General features: G+C 56.1%; 2 protein-coding genes across 5 annotated transcripts; both read left to right on the top strand.

Annotated features, from left to right (window-relative positions):
• The first annotated feature begins 260 nt into the window (after positions 1–260).
• Positions 261–5723, top strand: INTS5 (integrator complex subunit 5). The gene is made up of 2 exons (XM_044680641.1): positions 261–374; positions 2638–5723. Exons 1-2 carry the CDS (start codon positions 298–300, stop codon positions 5621–5623), a joined length of 3063 nt encoding a protein of 1020 aa, XP_044536576.1. The 5' UTR covers positions 261–297; the 3' UTR covers positions 5624–5723.
• Positions 5724–6048: 325 nt separating this feature from the next.
• GANAB (glucosidase II alpha subunit) lies at positions 6049–15673 on the top strand. Of its 4 annotated transcripts, XM_044680148.1 has the most exons (24): positions 6810–6914; positions 7040–7148; positions 7324–7451; positions 7551–7730; positions 8212–8277; positions 9197–9266; positions 9382–9469; positions 9558–9654; positions 9840–10020; positions 10271–10424; positions 10916–11151; positions 11245–11371; positions 11521–11600; positions 12351–12494; positions 12589–12685; positions 12852–12953; positions 13094–13337; positions 13473–13537; positions 13655–13731; positions 13821–13895; positions 14043–14156; positions 14249–14361; positions 14471–14571; positions 14668–15673. In XM_044680148.1, exons 3-24 carry the CDS (start codon positions 7363–7365, stop codon positions 14775–14777), a joined length of 2610 nt encoding a protein of 869 aa, XP_044536083.1. In that variant the 5' UTR covers positions 6810–6914; positions 7040–7148; positions 7324–7362; the 3' UTR covers positions 14778–15673. The 4 variants fall into 4 exon arrangements, with proteins under 4 accessions (XP_044536084.1, XP_044536085.1, XP_044536083.1 ...); XM_044680151.1 differs by lacking the exon at positions 8212–8277 and having other exon boundaries at positions 6816–6914; XM_044680149.1 differs by lacking the exons at positions 6810–6914; positions 7040–7148; positions 7324–7451 and adding an exon at positions 6049–6077.
• Positions 15674–15713: the final 40 nt, after the last annotated feature.

Raw genomic sequence — 15713 nt, 5'->3', positions numbered from 1 at the left:
GGTTCAGAGGGGGATGGAACCTTTCGTAGCTTGGCCCCGCCCCACGCTCACTTTCCCTCTTTTGGCCCCGCCTCCTCGCTCTTGTCCCCTCCCCGGGGGCCGAGAGACAAGCGGAACGCTTCTTCTAAGGCGTCAGGCGGCGTCGGACGCTTTTGCGCGCGACCTTCCATGCTGGTTCCGCCGCTCTCTCGCCCGCCCAGCGCGCTTGCGCCGTGTCCGCGCCTCGCCGCTCCCGCCCCCGCCACCTCGCCGGTCGCCGCCGTAGCCGCCTTAGCCGCCGCCGGCTCCGGCCCCGGGATGTCGGCACTATGTGACCCCGCTGGGCCCCCGGCCCCACCCGCGCCCGCCGCCCATGGGCCCGCGTCCCCGCTCAGGTGCGTGGGCGCCGGCAATCAGAGATCGAGGAGCCCTTCCCATTGTACAGATGGGGAAACTGAGGCCGCGAGGGGGCGACCCACCGGAAACACGAGGGCGACCAGCTTGGGCTCTAGTTTTGGAAACAGGCCCCCAAACAGACGGAGGGAGGGAGGGAGAGAAGGAGGGTCTTGGCCAAGGGCCTTGGGGTGAGCAAAAAAAAAACAAAAAAACGACTGAGCACTGCCCATCCTGGGCAAGCCTGGGATTTCTAGGGAAGGTCGAGGAAGGATGGCGCCCCAGGTGCTGGGCACAGCCAGTGCAAAAGCACGGAGGGCAGAGATGAAAGCACAGCCACTGGAGTGGGAGCAGGGGTTGGAAGAGCTTTAAATACAAAGTAGTTTATGCTAGTAGAGGCAGTGGGGAGCCATGGAGGGATCTGGAGTGGTTGAGTATCATGATTCATGGGCTGGGGTCCAATCAGATTTGGACCTCCAGTGGAAAGTCTGAGCTAGAGGAAAAGGGAGAGAAGGGGATGGATACCAGAGATGCCCCTCACCCAGAGTAGTTAGCCAAGGGGTGAGGCAGAAGAAAGAGACAGTAACCCTGGGCAGCTGGAAGGAAACCTGAGTGGTTTGGAGGAATGGTGGGAGCAGCAAGAGAGAAGAGATGCCAACAGGATGTCCAAGGAGGGTGAGGGCTGAAAGCAAAGATTTAAGAATCCCCAGCATTGAGATGGTCATTGCAACCATCTGCACCCAGAGAAGAGAGAGAGCCCTGGCACACTGTCAGCCACCACCAGACTGAGGACCAGAAGAGAATGATGTCACGGGAGATTGGGGGGGGGGGAGGGTTAGGAACAGTTGAGGATTCTAGGATGAAGATGGGGGTGGTGGTGGTGGTGGTGGTGGGGAGAAAGACTTTGTACTTAACAAGGAAGAGAGCAGTTTCAATTGGGGGGGGGGGAGTGACAAGCCACATTCCTAGGGATTGGAAAGGGAGGGCATGGAGTCATTGAGGATAGAGGGTGTAGACAAGGGATCTTCCACTGATTCTAGTGTTGATATCACTTCCCAGCTGTGTGGCCCTGGGCAAGTCACTTAACCACCATTGCCTACCCTTACCACTCCTCTTCTGCCTTGGAACCAATACACAGTATTGATTCTAAGATGAAGGTTAAGAGTTTAAAAAAAAAAGGGGTGCCCTTGATATTGCTGATAGGGATGGAGAAGGAAGGGATTCAAGGGCCTTGAACTGAACAGATGGGGAAACCAAGGCCAGAGAGGGGCCTAAACTCTGGTCTTCTGAGGTCATATTCCACCCTCTTTCTGTTCCCCCCAATCTGTGGTCAGAGAATCATAAGCTTCATATAGTGAGAGCTGAAGGGGCTTTAAAGACCACCAAGGCCAGGCAAAGCTGGGTAGCCTAATCCCCTGCTGCATTTGGAGTTAAAAAAGGGTGGTGGGTTCAAATCTGCTCTCTTGTCTGTGTGACCTTGGGCAGGTCCTTTCCCCTCTCCAAGCCTGTTTCCTCATTTGTAAAATGATGGTATTGGACAAGATGGTGTCTGGGCATCTTTGTAGTCCAAAGTCAATTAACCAGGTGGCCTAAATCCTTATTAGCTTTCATGATAAGTGGGATCCCAGAAGCCCAGTGTAGGGGGAAGGAGGCTTAGGTCTCCCATCAAACAGCTCTGTGATTTTAAGCATCCCCCTTTTATTGGGGTTTCAGTTTCCTCTTCTCTACTCTGAGGGAGCTCCATGGCCCCTTCCTATTCTGTCATTTCCTAATTCCATGATGCCATCTGGAGGATTGTGCTCAGTGCTGGGAGTCACAGTTTTGGGAGAGATGTCCCCTGGCCATGATCTGGGCACTGAAAACTTCAGTGGAAGGATCAATGAAGGAAGAGGGCTGGAGAACAGCAGTCTTGGCTTGTCAAGGAGGGAGGACCCTAATGGCCCTTTTCAAGTATTTGCAGGAACCTGGAGCAGTAACAGGGAGATGTCAGCTCATCCAAGGAAGTGCTTGCTAACAATTAAATGCCCCAAAGCCGAACGGGCTGCCTTGGGGGAGGTAACCACTGTGGGATGACCATTTCTTAGGGATGTTCTAGAGGGAGGGAGGTCTGGCTCCTGTTCAGGTATGGATCAGCTTTTAGAAGCTACAAGGGACTTTCCTTTGGATTTGTAGTGAGGCAGAAGGCTCCTGTAGGCCCCTTCTGGCTCTCTGTCAGTACTAGGATTGAAGACCTGCCTGACTTCTCTTTCTCTCTCTCCTTCACAGTGCCCAGGAGCTGGCTCAGGAGATAAAGGCCTTTCTAACTGGCGTTGACCCTGTCCTAGGACATCAACTGTCACCCCGTGACCATGCCCGCTGTGGCCTCCTCCTGCTTCGCTCCTTGCCCCCAGCACGGGCAGCTGTTCTAGACCACCTAAGGGGTGTCTTTGATGAGAGCGTCCGGGCCCACCTAGCTACGCTGGACGATGGTGCTACCACAGGCCCTCAACATCTCCGCCCACCACTCCCTTCCCACGTGCCTTCCGGGGGCCCTGGTCTGGAAGATGTTGTTCAGGAGGTGCAGCAAGTGCTATCTGAGTTCATCCGGGCCAACCCAAAGGCCTGGGCCCCGGTGGTTAGTGCCTGGTCTATTGACCTCATGGGACAGCTGAGCAGCAAGTACTCTGGCCGCCACCAGCGGGTTCCCCATGCCACTGGCTCCCTTAATGAGCTGCTACAACTGTGGATGGGTTGCCGGGCCACTCGGACCCTGATGGACATTTATGTGCAGTGCCTGTCTGCGCTCATTGGCAGTTGTCCTGATGCTTGCGTGGATGCCCTCTTGGACACTTCTGTCCAGCATTCCCCACATTTTGACTGGGTCGTGGCCCACATTGGTTCCTCCTTCCCTGGCACAATCATTTCTCGTGTCCTGTCTTGTGGCCTCAAGGATTTTTGTGTCCATGGTGGGGCTGGAGGGGGCAGTGGGGGAACAGGTGGTCCTACTCCAACCCCTTCAGCAGACACTTTCCCTTCAAGCCCAGTTGTCCCTGGAGAGAAGCGTGTGCCTAAGATTGCCTCTGTTGTGGGAATCCTTGGACACCTGGCCTCCCGCCACGGGGACAGCATCCGACGAGAGCTCCTAAGAATGTTCCACGAGAGCTTGGCAGCAGGCTCGGGGGGGCGGGGGGGTGACCCCTCTCTGCAGGCCACAGTGCCCTTCTTGCTGCAGCTGGCAGTCATGTCGCCAGCCCTGTTGGGAACTGTCTCTGGGGAGCTGGTGGACTGCCTGAAGCCGCCTTCGGTCCTGAGCCAGCTTCAGCAGCACCTGCAAGCCTTTGGCCGAGAGGAACTGGACAATATGCTGAGCCTGGCGGTGCATTTGGTGAGCCAGGCCTCTGGGGCTGGGGCCTACCGGCTCCTCCAGTTCCTGGTGGATACGGCCATGCCAGCTTCAGTCATCACGCCCCCTGGCCTGGCTGTGCCTGATGCTGTCCGGGAGGCCTGCGATCGGCTCATCCAACTGCTGCTGTTGCATTTACAGAAATTGGTGCACAATCGAGGAGGGTCCCCTGGTGAGGGGGTGCTGGGTCCTCCTCCACCTCCCCGGCCTGTGCCCTTTCTGGATGCCCTTCGGAGCCATGTTGGGGAGCTATGTGGGGAGACCCTGAGGCTGGAGAGAAAGCGTTTCCTTTGGCAACATCAGCTCCTGGGCCTGCTGTCTGTCTACACTCGGCCCAGCTGTGGACCCGAGGCCTTGGGCCATCTCTTGAGCCGGGCCCGAAGCCCAGAAGAGTTGAGCTTGGCTACACAGCTCTTTGCTGGGCTGGTGGTCAGTCTCTCTGGCTTGTTGCCCTTGGCCTTGTGCAGTTGTCTGGCTCGAGTCCACGCAGGGACGCTGCTCCCTCCCTTCACAGCCAGGCTACTCCGGAACTTGGCACTGCTGGTGGGGTGGGAGCAGCAAGGTGGTGAAGGGCCCGCTGCCCTGGGGGCCCGTGTTGGCGAGGCCATCTCTGCCCAGCTTCCTGATTTGGCTCCACTCCTGCTGCACCCTGAGGAAGAAGTGGCTGAGGCAGCTTCATCCCTGCTGGCCATCTGCCCCTTTCCTCAGGGTGCCTTGTTGCCTGCCCAGCTCCTGAGCTTGGTGAGGGCTGGGGTGTCTCGGTTCTTTGCTTCCCTGAGGCTTCATGGACCCCCAGGTGTCTCCTCAGCTTCCCGCCTGCTCACAAGGCTCTCTCAGGCCTCCCCAGCCGGCCTCAAAGCAGTCCTGCAGCTTCTCGTAGAGGGAGCTTTGCACCGGGGCAATGCCGAGCTGTTTGGGGGTGAAGGAGAAGGGGGAAATGAGAACGTTCCAGCTGCCTCATCCACTTCAGCCTCGGCCTACCTGCTGGAGACCAACAGGCGGCACACTGCAGCAGTGCCGGGCCCTGGAGGCGTCTGGTCGGTGTTTCACGCTGGAGTCATCGGCCGAGGGCTGAAACCTCCCAGGTCGGCCCATTCCCGGAGTCCGCAGGAAGTGACCTACAACATGCAGAGCCTTCTTCGCCTTCTGGTGCACTGCTGTAGTGCCTCCGGAGGGACCGAGAGCCTGGATTGCTGGGGGGCGCCGGCGCTGAGCCCTGAGGCAGCCAAAGCTGTGGCAGTGACCTTGGTAGAGAGCGTGTGCCCAGATGCTGCTGGGGCCGAGCTGGCCTGGCCCCCCGAGGACCATGCCCGAACCACAGTGGAGCGGGACCTGCGCATCGGCCGCCGGTTCAGGGAGCACCCGCTGCTCTTCGAGCTGCTGAAGCTGGTGGCTGCAGCGCCCCCAGCCCTCTGCTACTGCTCGGTCCTGCTTCGGGGGCTGCTGGCGGCCCTCCTGGGTCACTGGGAGGCCTCTCGCCACCTGGACACCTCCCAGTCACCCTGGCAGCTGGAGGCCTCTTGTACTCTGGTGGCTGTCATGGCCGAGGGGAGCCTGCTGCCCCCGACCTTGGGCAACATGCATGAGGTGTTCAGCCAGCTGGCCCCCTTCGAGGTTCGGCTGCTGCTGCTCAGCGTCTGGGGCTTCCTTCGAGAGCATGGCCCCCTGCCTCAGAAGTTCGCCTTCCAGCCAGAGCGGGGCCGCTTTGCCAGGGACTTCTCCAGGGAGGGTGGTGGGGCCGGAGGCCCCCACCTAGCGGTGCTGCACAGTGTCCTGCACCGGAACATTGACCGCCTGGGGCTCTTCTCCGGCCGCTTCCAGGCCTGGCCCCCCTCGGCCTTGCCTGCGCCCCAGAGGCCGGGGACATGAGGGCCAGCTGCCCTGGCCCCGAGTTTGAGCGCCAGCTCCAGCCCCCATCACACCCCGACTCTTCTTCCTGCACTAATAAAGGTTGCCTAGTTTGGAAAGACCCGATTAGTGTGCCTGGTCCTAGGGGGAGCTGAGGCTCAGGGATGGGAGAACGGAGCGGGGAGGGTGTCTACAGGGAAATGGGCCAATGACATCGTAGCAGGTTGAGAGCGCTCCAATCGAGGGCTGCCTACTCTTTGTTCCCGCCTCCCGGCCCCCATCCATCACTGGCCGTACTTCGCCCATAGGCTAGATCGGCTCCTTGCTCTCGGGCGGCCAATCGGGCTCTCGGGATGGAGGGGGAGCGGGGCCACGTGTCCCTGCGTGACGGGGGGGGGGGGGGAGAGGAGGGGAGAGCCAGGGTCAAGGATCAAACCCGGCACAAGATGGCGGCGGCGGCGGTGCGTCGGAGGCGGTGAGGAGGACGGGGAAGAGCGCGGCCGGGGCCCTGCTGTCCCCTCTCGCTAGGGCCGGGCCCAGTGTTCCTAGGAGGCGGGTGGCGGGGCCCCGTGGTACCCTCTTTTCTTCCCCCCTCCTGAGCTGGGGGTCGCTCCCACCAACACACTGGGGAATGAGATCCCGGCGGGCGGTGGCGGTCCGGACGTATCTGGAATGGCCTGGAGGTATAGACCCCCGCGCGCTCTCTCCCCTGGGCCGGCCCCGGGCGGCACGCGCCATCCTTATCCTCACCGGGCAAAAGAGGAAACTGAGGCCTGGCCGAGAGGCGCGGGGGCTGGGTTTGAACCCAGGCCCTGCAGTCTTCTGCAGGCGCGGCTGTAAAAAGATCCCAGAAACGGTTCTGAACGTGAACTTACGTAAGCCAAAGCCGGCGGCCTCCCCTGGGGCCAGGGCTTTTACCAGATGCCCCAGGCCGGGCCATCGGCCCTCTCCTGCTGAGGATTACCCCCTTCATCTTCCCGGCTCAGCGGGGATCACCCCCTCTCCACCCCCCAGGCTGGTGTAACTGAACTGGCACCACCCCCTCAGCTGGGCATCTTTGACCCGCGCCCCAGCTGAGCCCGCCCTCTTTCCCAAGGCATCACTTTTAGAGTTTGCCTTCCACAATAAACACCAGGCTGCTGGATCTGGCACCCCTGGCCTAGGGTTATGCAAAGGGTGTGTGATCTCTTCCTGGTTCCTTCTTCAGGTCCTGGGCAAGGTTTGCCCTGGTTTGTCTCGGACTCTGCCTCTCTACAGCCTTTGCTGTGGACAGAAGCAATTTCAAGACGTGTGACCAGAGCTCTTTCTGCAAGTATGGAGTTTGGGGAGCCTTTGGGGTGAGACAGGCAGGGCTCTGGGGGCATCTGGGAAGGAAGTGGCCATGGGCTGGGAAGAGGGACATGTCTCCACAGCATTCAGCCCAGCTTTTCTTGACAGGCGTCAGCGGGCCATTCAGCCTGGCTCTTCTCCATACCGGGCCCAGCTGGATTCTCTGGAACTTGGCCCTGATGCCCTCACAGTCCATCTGGTCAATGAAGTGACCAAGGTCAGAGGTGGTATGAAGGGATAGTGGGGGCGGTGCGGAACAGTACTGGGGTTCTGCCTCTTTCCAGGATGAAGGGATCATCTCTGTTCTGGGCTCTTTTGGAGAGAGAGGCTACAAAGAAGAGGGCAGATGTGCAGGGTTGGGCCTTTTTTGTCCTGATTTCTGTTCTCTGCAGGTGGTATTGCTGTTGGAGTTACAAGGACTTAAGGGGAACATGACACGGATTCGAATTGATGAATTGAAGCCACTCCGGCCACGTTACCGAGTACCCGATGTCTTGGTGGCAGACCCCCCAACTGCTCGGTAATTCTACCAGGGTCTCAGGGTCCCATCTTCTACTTTTCCCCTGCCTGGGGTGGGAAGGGAGCTTCTCCTGACTTCATCTCTCTGCGATATTTTTAGGCTGTCTGTGTCTGGCCGCGATGAGAACAGCGTGGAGCTAACTGTGGCAGAGGGGCCCTACAAAATCATCCTGACAGGACGGCCTTTCCGCCTCGACTTGCTGGAGGATCGAAGCCTCGTGCTCAGTGTCAATGCCCGGGGACTCATGGTCTTTGAGCACCAGAGGCTCCCAAGGAATTCGTGAGTAAAGGGATGGGAAGTACTGGAAAGGGCTGAAGGAAGGCCTTTGAGAGAGTCCAGGTGCCTTTGGATTCCTTGGGGAGGACCAGAGGAGACAGGGCTGCTAAGGACAGCCAGGCAGGGGATGGGGTGGGCAAGAGCCTTCAGGGGAAATGGAGTCTGGTTCTGGGAGCAATTTCCTGCCCTCCCTGAAGCAGGCCAGGAGACTGCCCCTGCCCCACCTGGGGAGGCCTTCCAGGGTCTCCCTCTTTGGGTGAAGAGACCAGCAGTCACTTCACCCTTCTCCTTGAGCCGTCTTGTTTCCCAGATTTATTTTCCCCCTTTTAAAAAAAATTTATTTTTTTTTTGTTTGTTTGGTTTTTCCGTCTCTGGATGTTCGTCGACTGAAACTCACTTTTGTGTTTCTGTTTTTGTGTTGGTTTTGTGCTTCCTTTTCCCGTTCTCCTTTGCCCTCCCCTTCCTTCCCCCTCTCCTGCCCCAGTTTCTCGGAAAAAGTTAGTCTCACGTTCGGTAGCATATGGGATAAGATCAAGAACCTTTTCTCTAGGTAAATCCATGACCACTGGTACTGTATCTGTTCCTCACCCCTTGCCCCTCAGCCCTTGTCCTCATCAGCCCTGTACACACCACATACAGACACACACTCTCACACACAATTCTCACACACTCACTCTCTCTTCTGGCCCCGTCACCCCCTTTTCCCCCTTAGCTAAAGGATTTATTCCAGGAGGGTTGGGAAGTGCTGGGAACCTGCTTGCTATTCCCTGGGGCTGAGAAGTTGAATGCTGGGTTGTTTTCTCTGCTACAGGGCAGCAAGATGGGTAGGAATTGGTCAGGGTGTCCTCTTGTATTGGATGTGCTTCCCTAGGTGCCCCTGGCCTGGCATTCTATCACTGTACTCCCTGTGTCCAGCCACCTCCAGGTTATCTTTGGGGGTCCTGCCACCCCTCCTTTGTAGTTCTGTGACCCCTTTACCCTGCCCATCCAGAAGAAGGAAGTGTGGCCTAGGGAGGGGTATTGACTTGGGCAGTGAGTCGATAACAACCAGATTTATGCTTCCGTTCAGTTGCCAAATCCCGAGTTGTTCCGCCACCTTCCCTCCCTTTCTCCCTCCTTCCCAATGCTCTTACAGTGGCTTGTATGGACATGTAAAAAACACATGACTTGTTTTCCTGGATCATTTCCCTCCCTCCCCTCTCCTTTCCTCCCTCCCTCATTTTTGCCTCTTTGCACACTCCCAGCCCTGCCTTTGGTTAAGAATATGCTCCCTGGGGATGTGCTCCCTGAGGACATACTCCATGATTAAAGTCCAGGCCCTTTGCTCCCTGGGGCTGGCCCTTGGAGCTCTCCTTCCTTGTCCCTACTCTCCCCTATAATACCAGACCTCCCCTCCCCCCAAAATAAATCAAACAAAAAACCATCCCCTTTCCCCTTGACCTGGAGCAGACGACTCTCCTACCTTCCAGGGAGGAACAAAAGGAACCAGCTGAGGGGAATGGAAGCCCAAATGAGGAGGCTGCTGGGAAAGCAGACCAGGTGAGGAGGAGTACAAGAAAGTGGAGGGCCAGTAAGGCATTGGAGGTTGAGTGTCTTTTGGGTTTGAGAAGAAAAAGGAAGAATCAAGTTCAGATCCCCTTGCTTCCTCTTCCAGCCAGAGGAGAACAGAGAAAAGGATGAGAAGGATGAGCCAGGGGCCTGGGAAGAAATGTTCAAAACTCACTCAGACAGCAAGCCTTTCGGTGAGGAGGGGAGGAGGGTGGTGCCAAATGACTGGGTGACTGGGCAGGCCTCCCCTTGACTCCTATCCCTCACTTCCACCTCTTTCAGGTCCCACATCTGTTGGTCTGGATTTCTCTTTGCCGGGAATGGAGCATGTGTATGGGATCCCCGAGCATGCTGACGACCTGAGACTGAAGGCTACTGAGTGAGTCTCATGCAGAGAGGGGAGGAATAGGGAAGAAAACAGGGAAGGCCAGTGAGGGGGTATGGACAGTTTGGAAATGCCAGCCAGTGTGAGGCCAAAGAGCTCTCTAGCTGGCTGGCTTTCACCTGAGTAGGCACCTGGGATCTCTTCAGGGAGGGGCTGCTCTGATCCTCCTGCCCTTCCAGGGGCGGGGAGCCATACCGACTATACAATCTCGACGTGTTCCAGTACGAGCTATACAACCCCATGGCCTTGTATGGCTCGGTACCTGTGCTCTTGGCACACAGTATCCACCGAGACCTTGGCATCTTCTGGCTCAATGCAGCTGAGACGTGGGTGGACATATCCTCAAATACAGCAGGAAAGGTGAGGGGGAGACAAGGGACTATAGGACATTGTTGGGCTCAGGAAACAGTCACTTGAGATGTCAAAATCTGGGCACCTCAGTGGGAGGACTTGGGAGTCCTAGGTGGGTGGAATGAGTCTGATGGTATTACCTGTCAGACCAACACTATGGATGGTAGGCCTGGGAATGATTAAAGACTCAGGAGGTTTCTTTGCTCCTCCTGGGGGTGGGGAGGCAGGGAGTATTTAATTGCTGCTCCTCCTGGGACAGACACTGTTTGGAAAGATGCTGGATTACCTGCAAGGTGGGGGGGAGACACCACAGACAGATGTGCGATGGATGTCGGAGAGTGGGATTATCGATGTGTTCCTGCTCCTCGGGCCCACAATCTCAGATGTCTTTCATCAGTATGCAAGCCTTACAGGTATGTTCCTGCCTGCCTTTTGCACCCTGCTGTAAGTACCTGACCAGTACCTCTTTCTTTATACCCAGTACCTCAGCTTCTCAGATTCTATAGCTCCTGGTTTGTAGCATTCCTAGGATTTTTGTTATTTTGTTTAAATATGATTTTGTTATTTATATCTGTTTTTTACATCACCTTTTTATCCAAATGTATCCCTTCCTTTCCCTTCAACTCATGAGCCATCCCTTAAAACAAAGGAGGATAGAAAAGCAGTTCAGTACCAGCCATCGGTCCCATCACAGCTGTATCCAGCAGCCTTTGTGAGTCCTGTTTCACATCTAGTTGTCCTGTCCCCGCCCCCCTCCCCCAGAGAGAAGGGAGGACAATTTGTTTTCTAACAACTCCTCCTGCCCTCCCCCTAGGTTATTGTCTTTAATTTCTGAAATGGAGCCCAGTCCATACTTTGGATTGGGCCTGATTTATGACTCCACAATTCTTCCCTATTTCCACAGGGACCCAGGCCCTTCCTCCACTCTTCTCTCTGGGCTACCACCAGAGCCGCTGGAATTACCGAGATGAAGCCGATGTGTTTGATGTTGACCAGGGCTTCGATAACCACGACATCCCCTGTGATGTCATCTGGCTGGACATTGAACATGCTGATGGCAAACGCTACTTCACCTGGGATTCAAGCCGTTTTCCCCAGCCCCTTGCCATGCTGGAACATCTGGCTGGCAAAAGACGTAAGGTAAGAGAGCTGGCCTATGAGGGGAAGCCCAACAACTTTTAAGAGGGCACCAGAGGGAGAATCCTTGATTTTCTTGGTCTTTCCTCTTCTCAGCTGGTGACCATTGTGGACCCCCACATCAAGGTGGACTCAGAATACCGTGTACATGAAGAATTACGATCTCAGGGACTTTATGTCAAGACTCGTGATGGATCTGACTACGAGGGATGGTGCTGGCCAGGTCAGGAGGGAAGACTTGACCTGGATTGGAGAGCAGAGTAGGAGTGAGGTCATGGTGTGGCTAAAAGTTGGGGACCCCAGAAGATAGGCTATGGGTACGTCACCAGCCCCTGGCCCCAAGGTGTGATGTTTGCTGTTAACCTTCTCCAGGCTCCGCTGGTTATCCTGACTTCACAAACATCAAGATGAGAGCTTGGTGGGCAAATATGTTCAGCTTTGACAAGTATGAGGTAGGACAAAGTTGGACTGCCCCTTCTGTCTCACCCCAGCTTCTTCTCAATGTTCTCCATGACCTGGAGCTTGACTCCCTCACTTAGCCTTAACCTTGCTAGGTCAGAATGTTAGGAAGGGCCTGGTGGTGTTCTGGAGTCTCCAGGGGAAGCAGGAGGAAATCGGAGTAACTTGGAGTTCACAGTTAGGACCTTCATAAGCTCAAGCCTTTCCATGTCTAAACAACCCAGGAGAGGGGTTTGTTAGCCCAACCTACCCATCTATGGCTCTTCAGTCAAATTTCACTGCTTTTTGGTTATATGTTCAATTTAGCAAGGTAGGGAGCCAGTGGGTGGGGTTTGGGTCCTCTTGGGATCTCGGTTTACACCCTGCATGTTTTGTTGGTGCTTCCCCCCCCCCTTTTGTTATCTATTGCTCCTCTCATATACAATAAATTGGCCATGTTGGAAAGTCATTGTGTGCTTCAGCACTCTTGTTCCCCAATTCTCTGGAGCCATGGGAGACCCATTCCATGGCCAGTCCTTTAGTCCTGTCCGGTCCTCACTCTGATGGGCATTGTTCCGCATTCTTTCAAAATTGTCATCATCTCTTTGGTCATACTGAAAATTCCCTTTTAAAAAAATTTCACTCCATAGCAGTTTATAACAGTTGCTCAGTGTTGTTCTGACTGTATCATATAGTATCTGTCATTTCTTAGAAATTCTTCCCTGGCTTTCTTGGACACTCAGTTCTCTATCTTTTGTTTCTAGGGTTCTGCTTCAAACCTCTTCATTTGGAATGACATGAATGAACCATCAGTGTTCAATGGCCCTGAGGTCACCATGCTCAAGGATGCCCGGCACGATGGAGGCTGGGAGCACCGGGACATTCACAACATTTACGGTTTCTACGTGGTAAGGAACGAGCAGCCTCGAGTCATGCCAGGTGTTGACTAGGGCCTGCTGGATCACTACCTCTAACCATGGCTTTCTCTGTGCTCTCCCCTAGCACATGGCTACTGCAGAGGGGCTCATCCAGCGCTCTGGAGGGATGGAACGCCCTTTTGTGCTCGCCAGGGCCTTCTTTGCTGGCTCTCAGCGCTTTGGTGAGATTTGGAAAATGCCACACACACCCCACTCCACCCCTGTTCCCCATGGGAGGGGAGACTACATGATGCTGTAGTGGGATCCAGAAGATCCTTTTGAAAGGTTGGGCCTCCCTTTCTTCTGCAGACACCCCTCACAATATCCTCTCTTGGTGTCCTTTCTTAGGAGCTGTCTGGACTGGGGACAATGCTGCAGAATGGGGCCACCTAAAGATCAGTATTCCCATGTGCCTCAGCATGGGGCTGGTGGGGCTGTCGTTCTGTGGGGGTAAGAAATGGCCTGGGGCCAGCAAGGGGTCACTCGTGGGCATAAGGAAAGGAACCAGACCTTGGTTGGGCTGGGGATGCCCAAGATGGCTGGAACACCTTCTACCAGCCCTAACCCAATCTTATCCTCTCCCCCCTCAGCGGATATAGGTGGCTTCTTCAAAAACCCTGAGCCAGAGCTGCTGATGCGCTGGTACCAGATGGGTGCCTACCAGCCATTCTTTAGGGCACATGCACATATGGACACAGGCCGGCGAGAGCCCTGGCTGCTGGCCCCCGAGTACCTTGGGCCAATCCGAGATGCCTTACGCCAGCGCTATGCCTTGCTACCCTTTTGGTATACCCTGTTTTATCGGGCTCACCTTGACGGGCATCCTGTCATGAGGTAAGGAGGCTGGGGACAGTGGAGCATCTGGGAGAATGACAGATGACTGGATGGCTTCTTTGGGAATGAGGGATGAAAGCAGTAAACTTGAGCATTCAGTTCCTGTACGACCCCTCCTGTCCTCTTCCTCCCCAGGCCCATGTGGGTACAGTATCCAAAGGACGTGGCTACCTTTAGCCTGGATGATCAGTTTATGCTCGGTGAGGAGGTTGGGCAGAGGGCGGCTGAGGGGGGAAGGGATTGAGATCTGGGGCTGAGGAAGATGACAGAAGGGCCCCCACCCCCAAGCTCTGAAGGTGACTGCTTGTCTGTTGTAGGAGACTCTCTGTTGGTTCACCCTGTGGCAGAGCCTGGGGCCCGAGGAGTCCAAGTGTACTTGCCTGGTGAAGGGGAGGTGAGCTCACCCACTGAGGAAAGGCACCTGGAACGGGGTGGGGGTTACAGTAATGGGGAAACTACTCTCACAGCTGTTCTCCTCCTCAGGTGTGGTATGACATTCAGAGCTACCAGAAGCATCATGGCCCTCAGACCTTGTACCTCCCTGTCACCTTTAGCAGCGTGAGTGCTCCCCACCCATGCACCGAAACATCACTGCTCACAGCTTTCTTGTCTGTCCCCCTGGGAGGACCTGCAGGAAGTGGGAGGAATGGATGTGAATGTGACTTGGATCCAAGGCTCTGACCCTGCTTTTTTCTCTTCCCCCAGATCCCTGTGTTCCAGCGTGGAGGGACCATCATCCCTCGCTGGGAGCGTGTGAGGCGTTCCTCAGACTGTATGAAGGATGACCCCATCACCCTTTATGTTGCACTCAGCCCCCAGGTAAGGGACCCATGTAACCTCCTTGGGCCTGGGGTCTCTTCCTTCTGCTTCCTGTGGTCTTGGGCCTCCACATCCTCAATGCTTCCCCATAGGGCACTGCCGAAGGAGAGCTCTATTTAGATGATGGGCACACTTTCAACTATGAAACCCAGAATGAGTTCTTATTCCGGAAGTTCATCTTCTCTGGAAACACTCTCACCTCCAGGTAACAAGAGGTCCCTAGTGTAGGGGCTGCCACCCACCTTCCTTCCCTTTTGACATTTCTCTCTTGTGGCCCATGCTGGGACGTGTGTTCTCTGTTCTGCCCCCTCCAGCTCAGCTGACCCTAGAGGCCACTTTGAGACTCCGATCTGGATTGAACGGGTGGTGATCCTGGGGGCAGGAAAACCTGCTTCTGTGCTGCTTGAGACTGAGGGTAAGAGATTGTGACCTGGTCCTGGAGGGACAGCAGTGGGAGGAAGTGGCTGGAAGGTGGAGGCAAGTTGTAATCTGACCTTGTCTCCATCTCCAGGCTTACCTGAAACCATCCTGACCTTCCACCACAACGCAGAGACTTCCGTGCTCACTCTGCGCAAGCCTGAAGTCCATGTATCCACTGACTGGAGCATCCATTTGCGATAGCCTGAGGATTAGCCCTGCTCAAGGGTGGTCCAGAACAACCCCTCCCTCTGCCCCAGTCACCTTTCCAACCACAGCAGGGCCCAGATGCTCCCTGAAGGATTCACTGGCCATAGGCTGGGCAGGGCCAGGGTGCTTCCCAAGTTGGGAATCCCTCCTCTACTCCCCCAACCCTTCCCCTCTTTAGGATCCCAGGGCCTTCTCCAGTTTCCTGAGGGGAGTAGTACCCCCCTCTCCCACTGCAGATGGAGACAGTAGGGGACCTGAACTCTTCCTCCCCAGACTCTTCCCTTTAATGCCTTGGTTGGAGGCATCTGGACCCAAGGATGCTGATCCCCACTGTAACCCCGACTTCTCCTTTCCCCCTTTCGTTCCTCTCCTCTGGCTGAGGGAAGGAAATTGCAGGTGACTCCTCAGCAGCCTTTCTAGTTTTCCCCCCACTGTTACACTGGGCCCACCCCCTACCCTGGTGGGGGGATGAGTGAAGATTGTTGGGGAGGCCCTCCCTCCCTCCTCCCAGCTCCTCTAGCCAGAGCTGCTGAAGTTCCTGGAGGGGCAGCCCATCTCCTCTGCCCTTTGAGGGACAGAGAAGCCTCCACCCTCAGGGGGAATCAGCCCCCAAAGGCCCCCCTTCTGGGGCAGGGCAGGGCAGGGCAGTGGGCTGGTGGACTAGGACAGACAAGCCTGACGTCGAGCCCGTCTCATCCAATCACAGCCCCGTGTATTTATTGCTGGCAGAACTGGGGCTGGGGCAATGGATCATGTATGCCCATGGTGGGGGGCTCTGAGCCCTGAGGAGCGGGGGAAGGGGCATCTTGGGGGACGTTTTTTACTTCCCCACAGCCCAAGCTGGGACAGATTTTGATAAACGGAAAAATAAAAAGAACCGAAACTTGGAATGCGCGTCATTGCAAGGGGCGGGGCCACAGGACGCAGCAG

The sequence above is a fragment of the Gracilinanus agilis genome, chromosome 6 (assembly GCF_016433145.1).
Source record: "Gracilinanus agilis isolate LMUSP501 chromosome 6, AgileGrace, whole genome shotgun sequence".
NCBI lineage: Eukaryota > Metazoa > Chordata > Mammalia > Didelphimorphia > Didelphidae > Gracilinanus > Gracilinanus agilis.
This window is presented reverse-complemented; position numbering and strand designations above follow the sequence as displayed.

Bases quoted from the DNA above. Each gene is read 5' to 3' on its own strand.
- INTS5 (XM_044680641.1), top strand. From the start codon at position 298: ATGTCGGCACTATGTGACCCCGCTGGGCCCCCGGCCCCACCCGCGCCC. The intron at 375-2,637 runs GTGCGTGGGCGC...TCTCCTTCACAG, and splicing joins GGGCCCGCGTCCCCGCTCAG to TGCCCAGGAGCTGGCTCAGG.
- GANAB (XM_044680148.1), top strand. From the start codon at position 7,363: ATGACACGGATTCGAATTGATGAATTGAAGCCACTCCGGCCACGTTAC. The intron at 7,452-7,550 runs GTAATTCTACCA...CGATATTTTTAG, and splicing joins GCAGACCCCCCAACTGCTCG to GCTGTCTGTGTCTGGCCGCG. The intron at 9,470-9,557 runs GTGAGGAGGGGA...CACCTCTTTCAG, and splicing joins CTCAGACAGCAAGCCTTTCG to GTCCCACATCTGTTGGTCTG.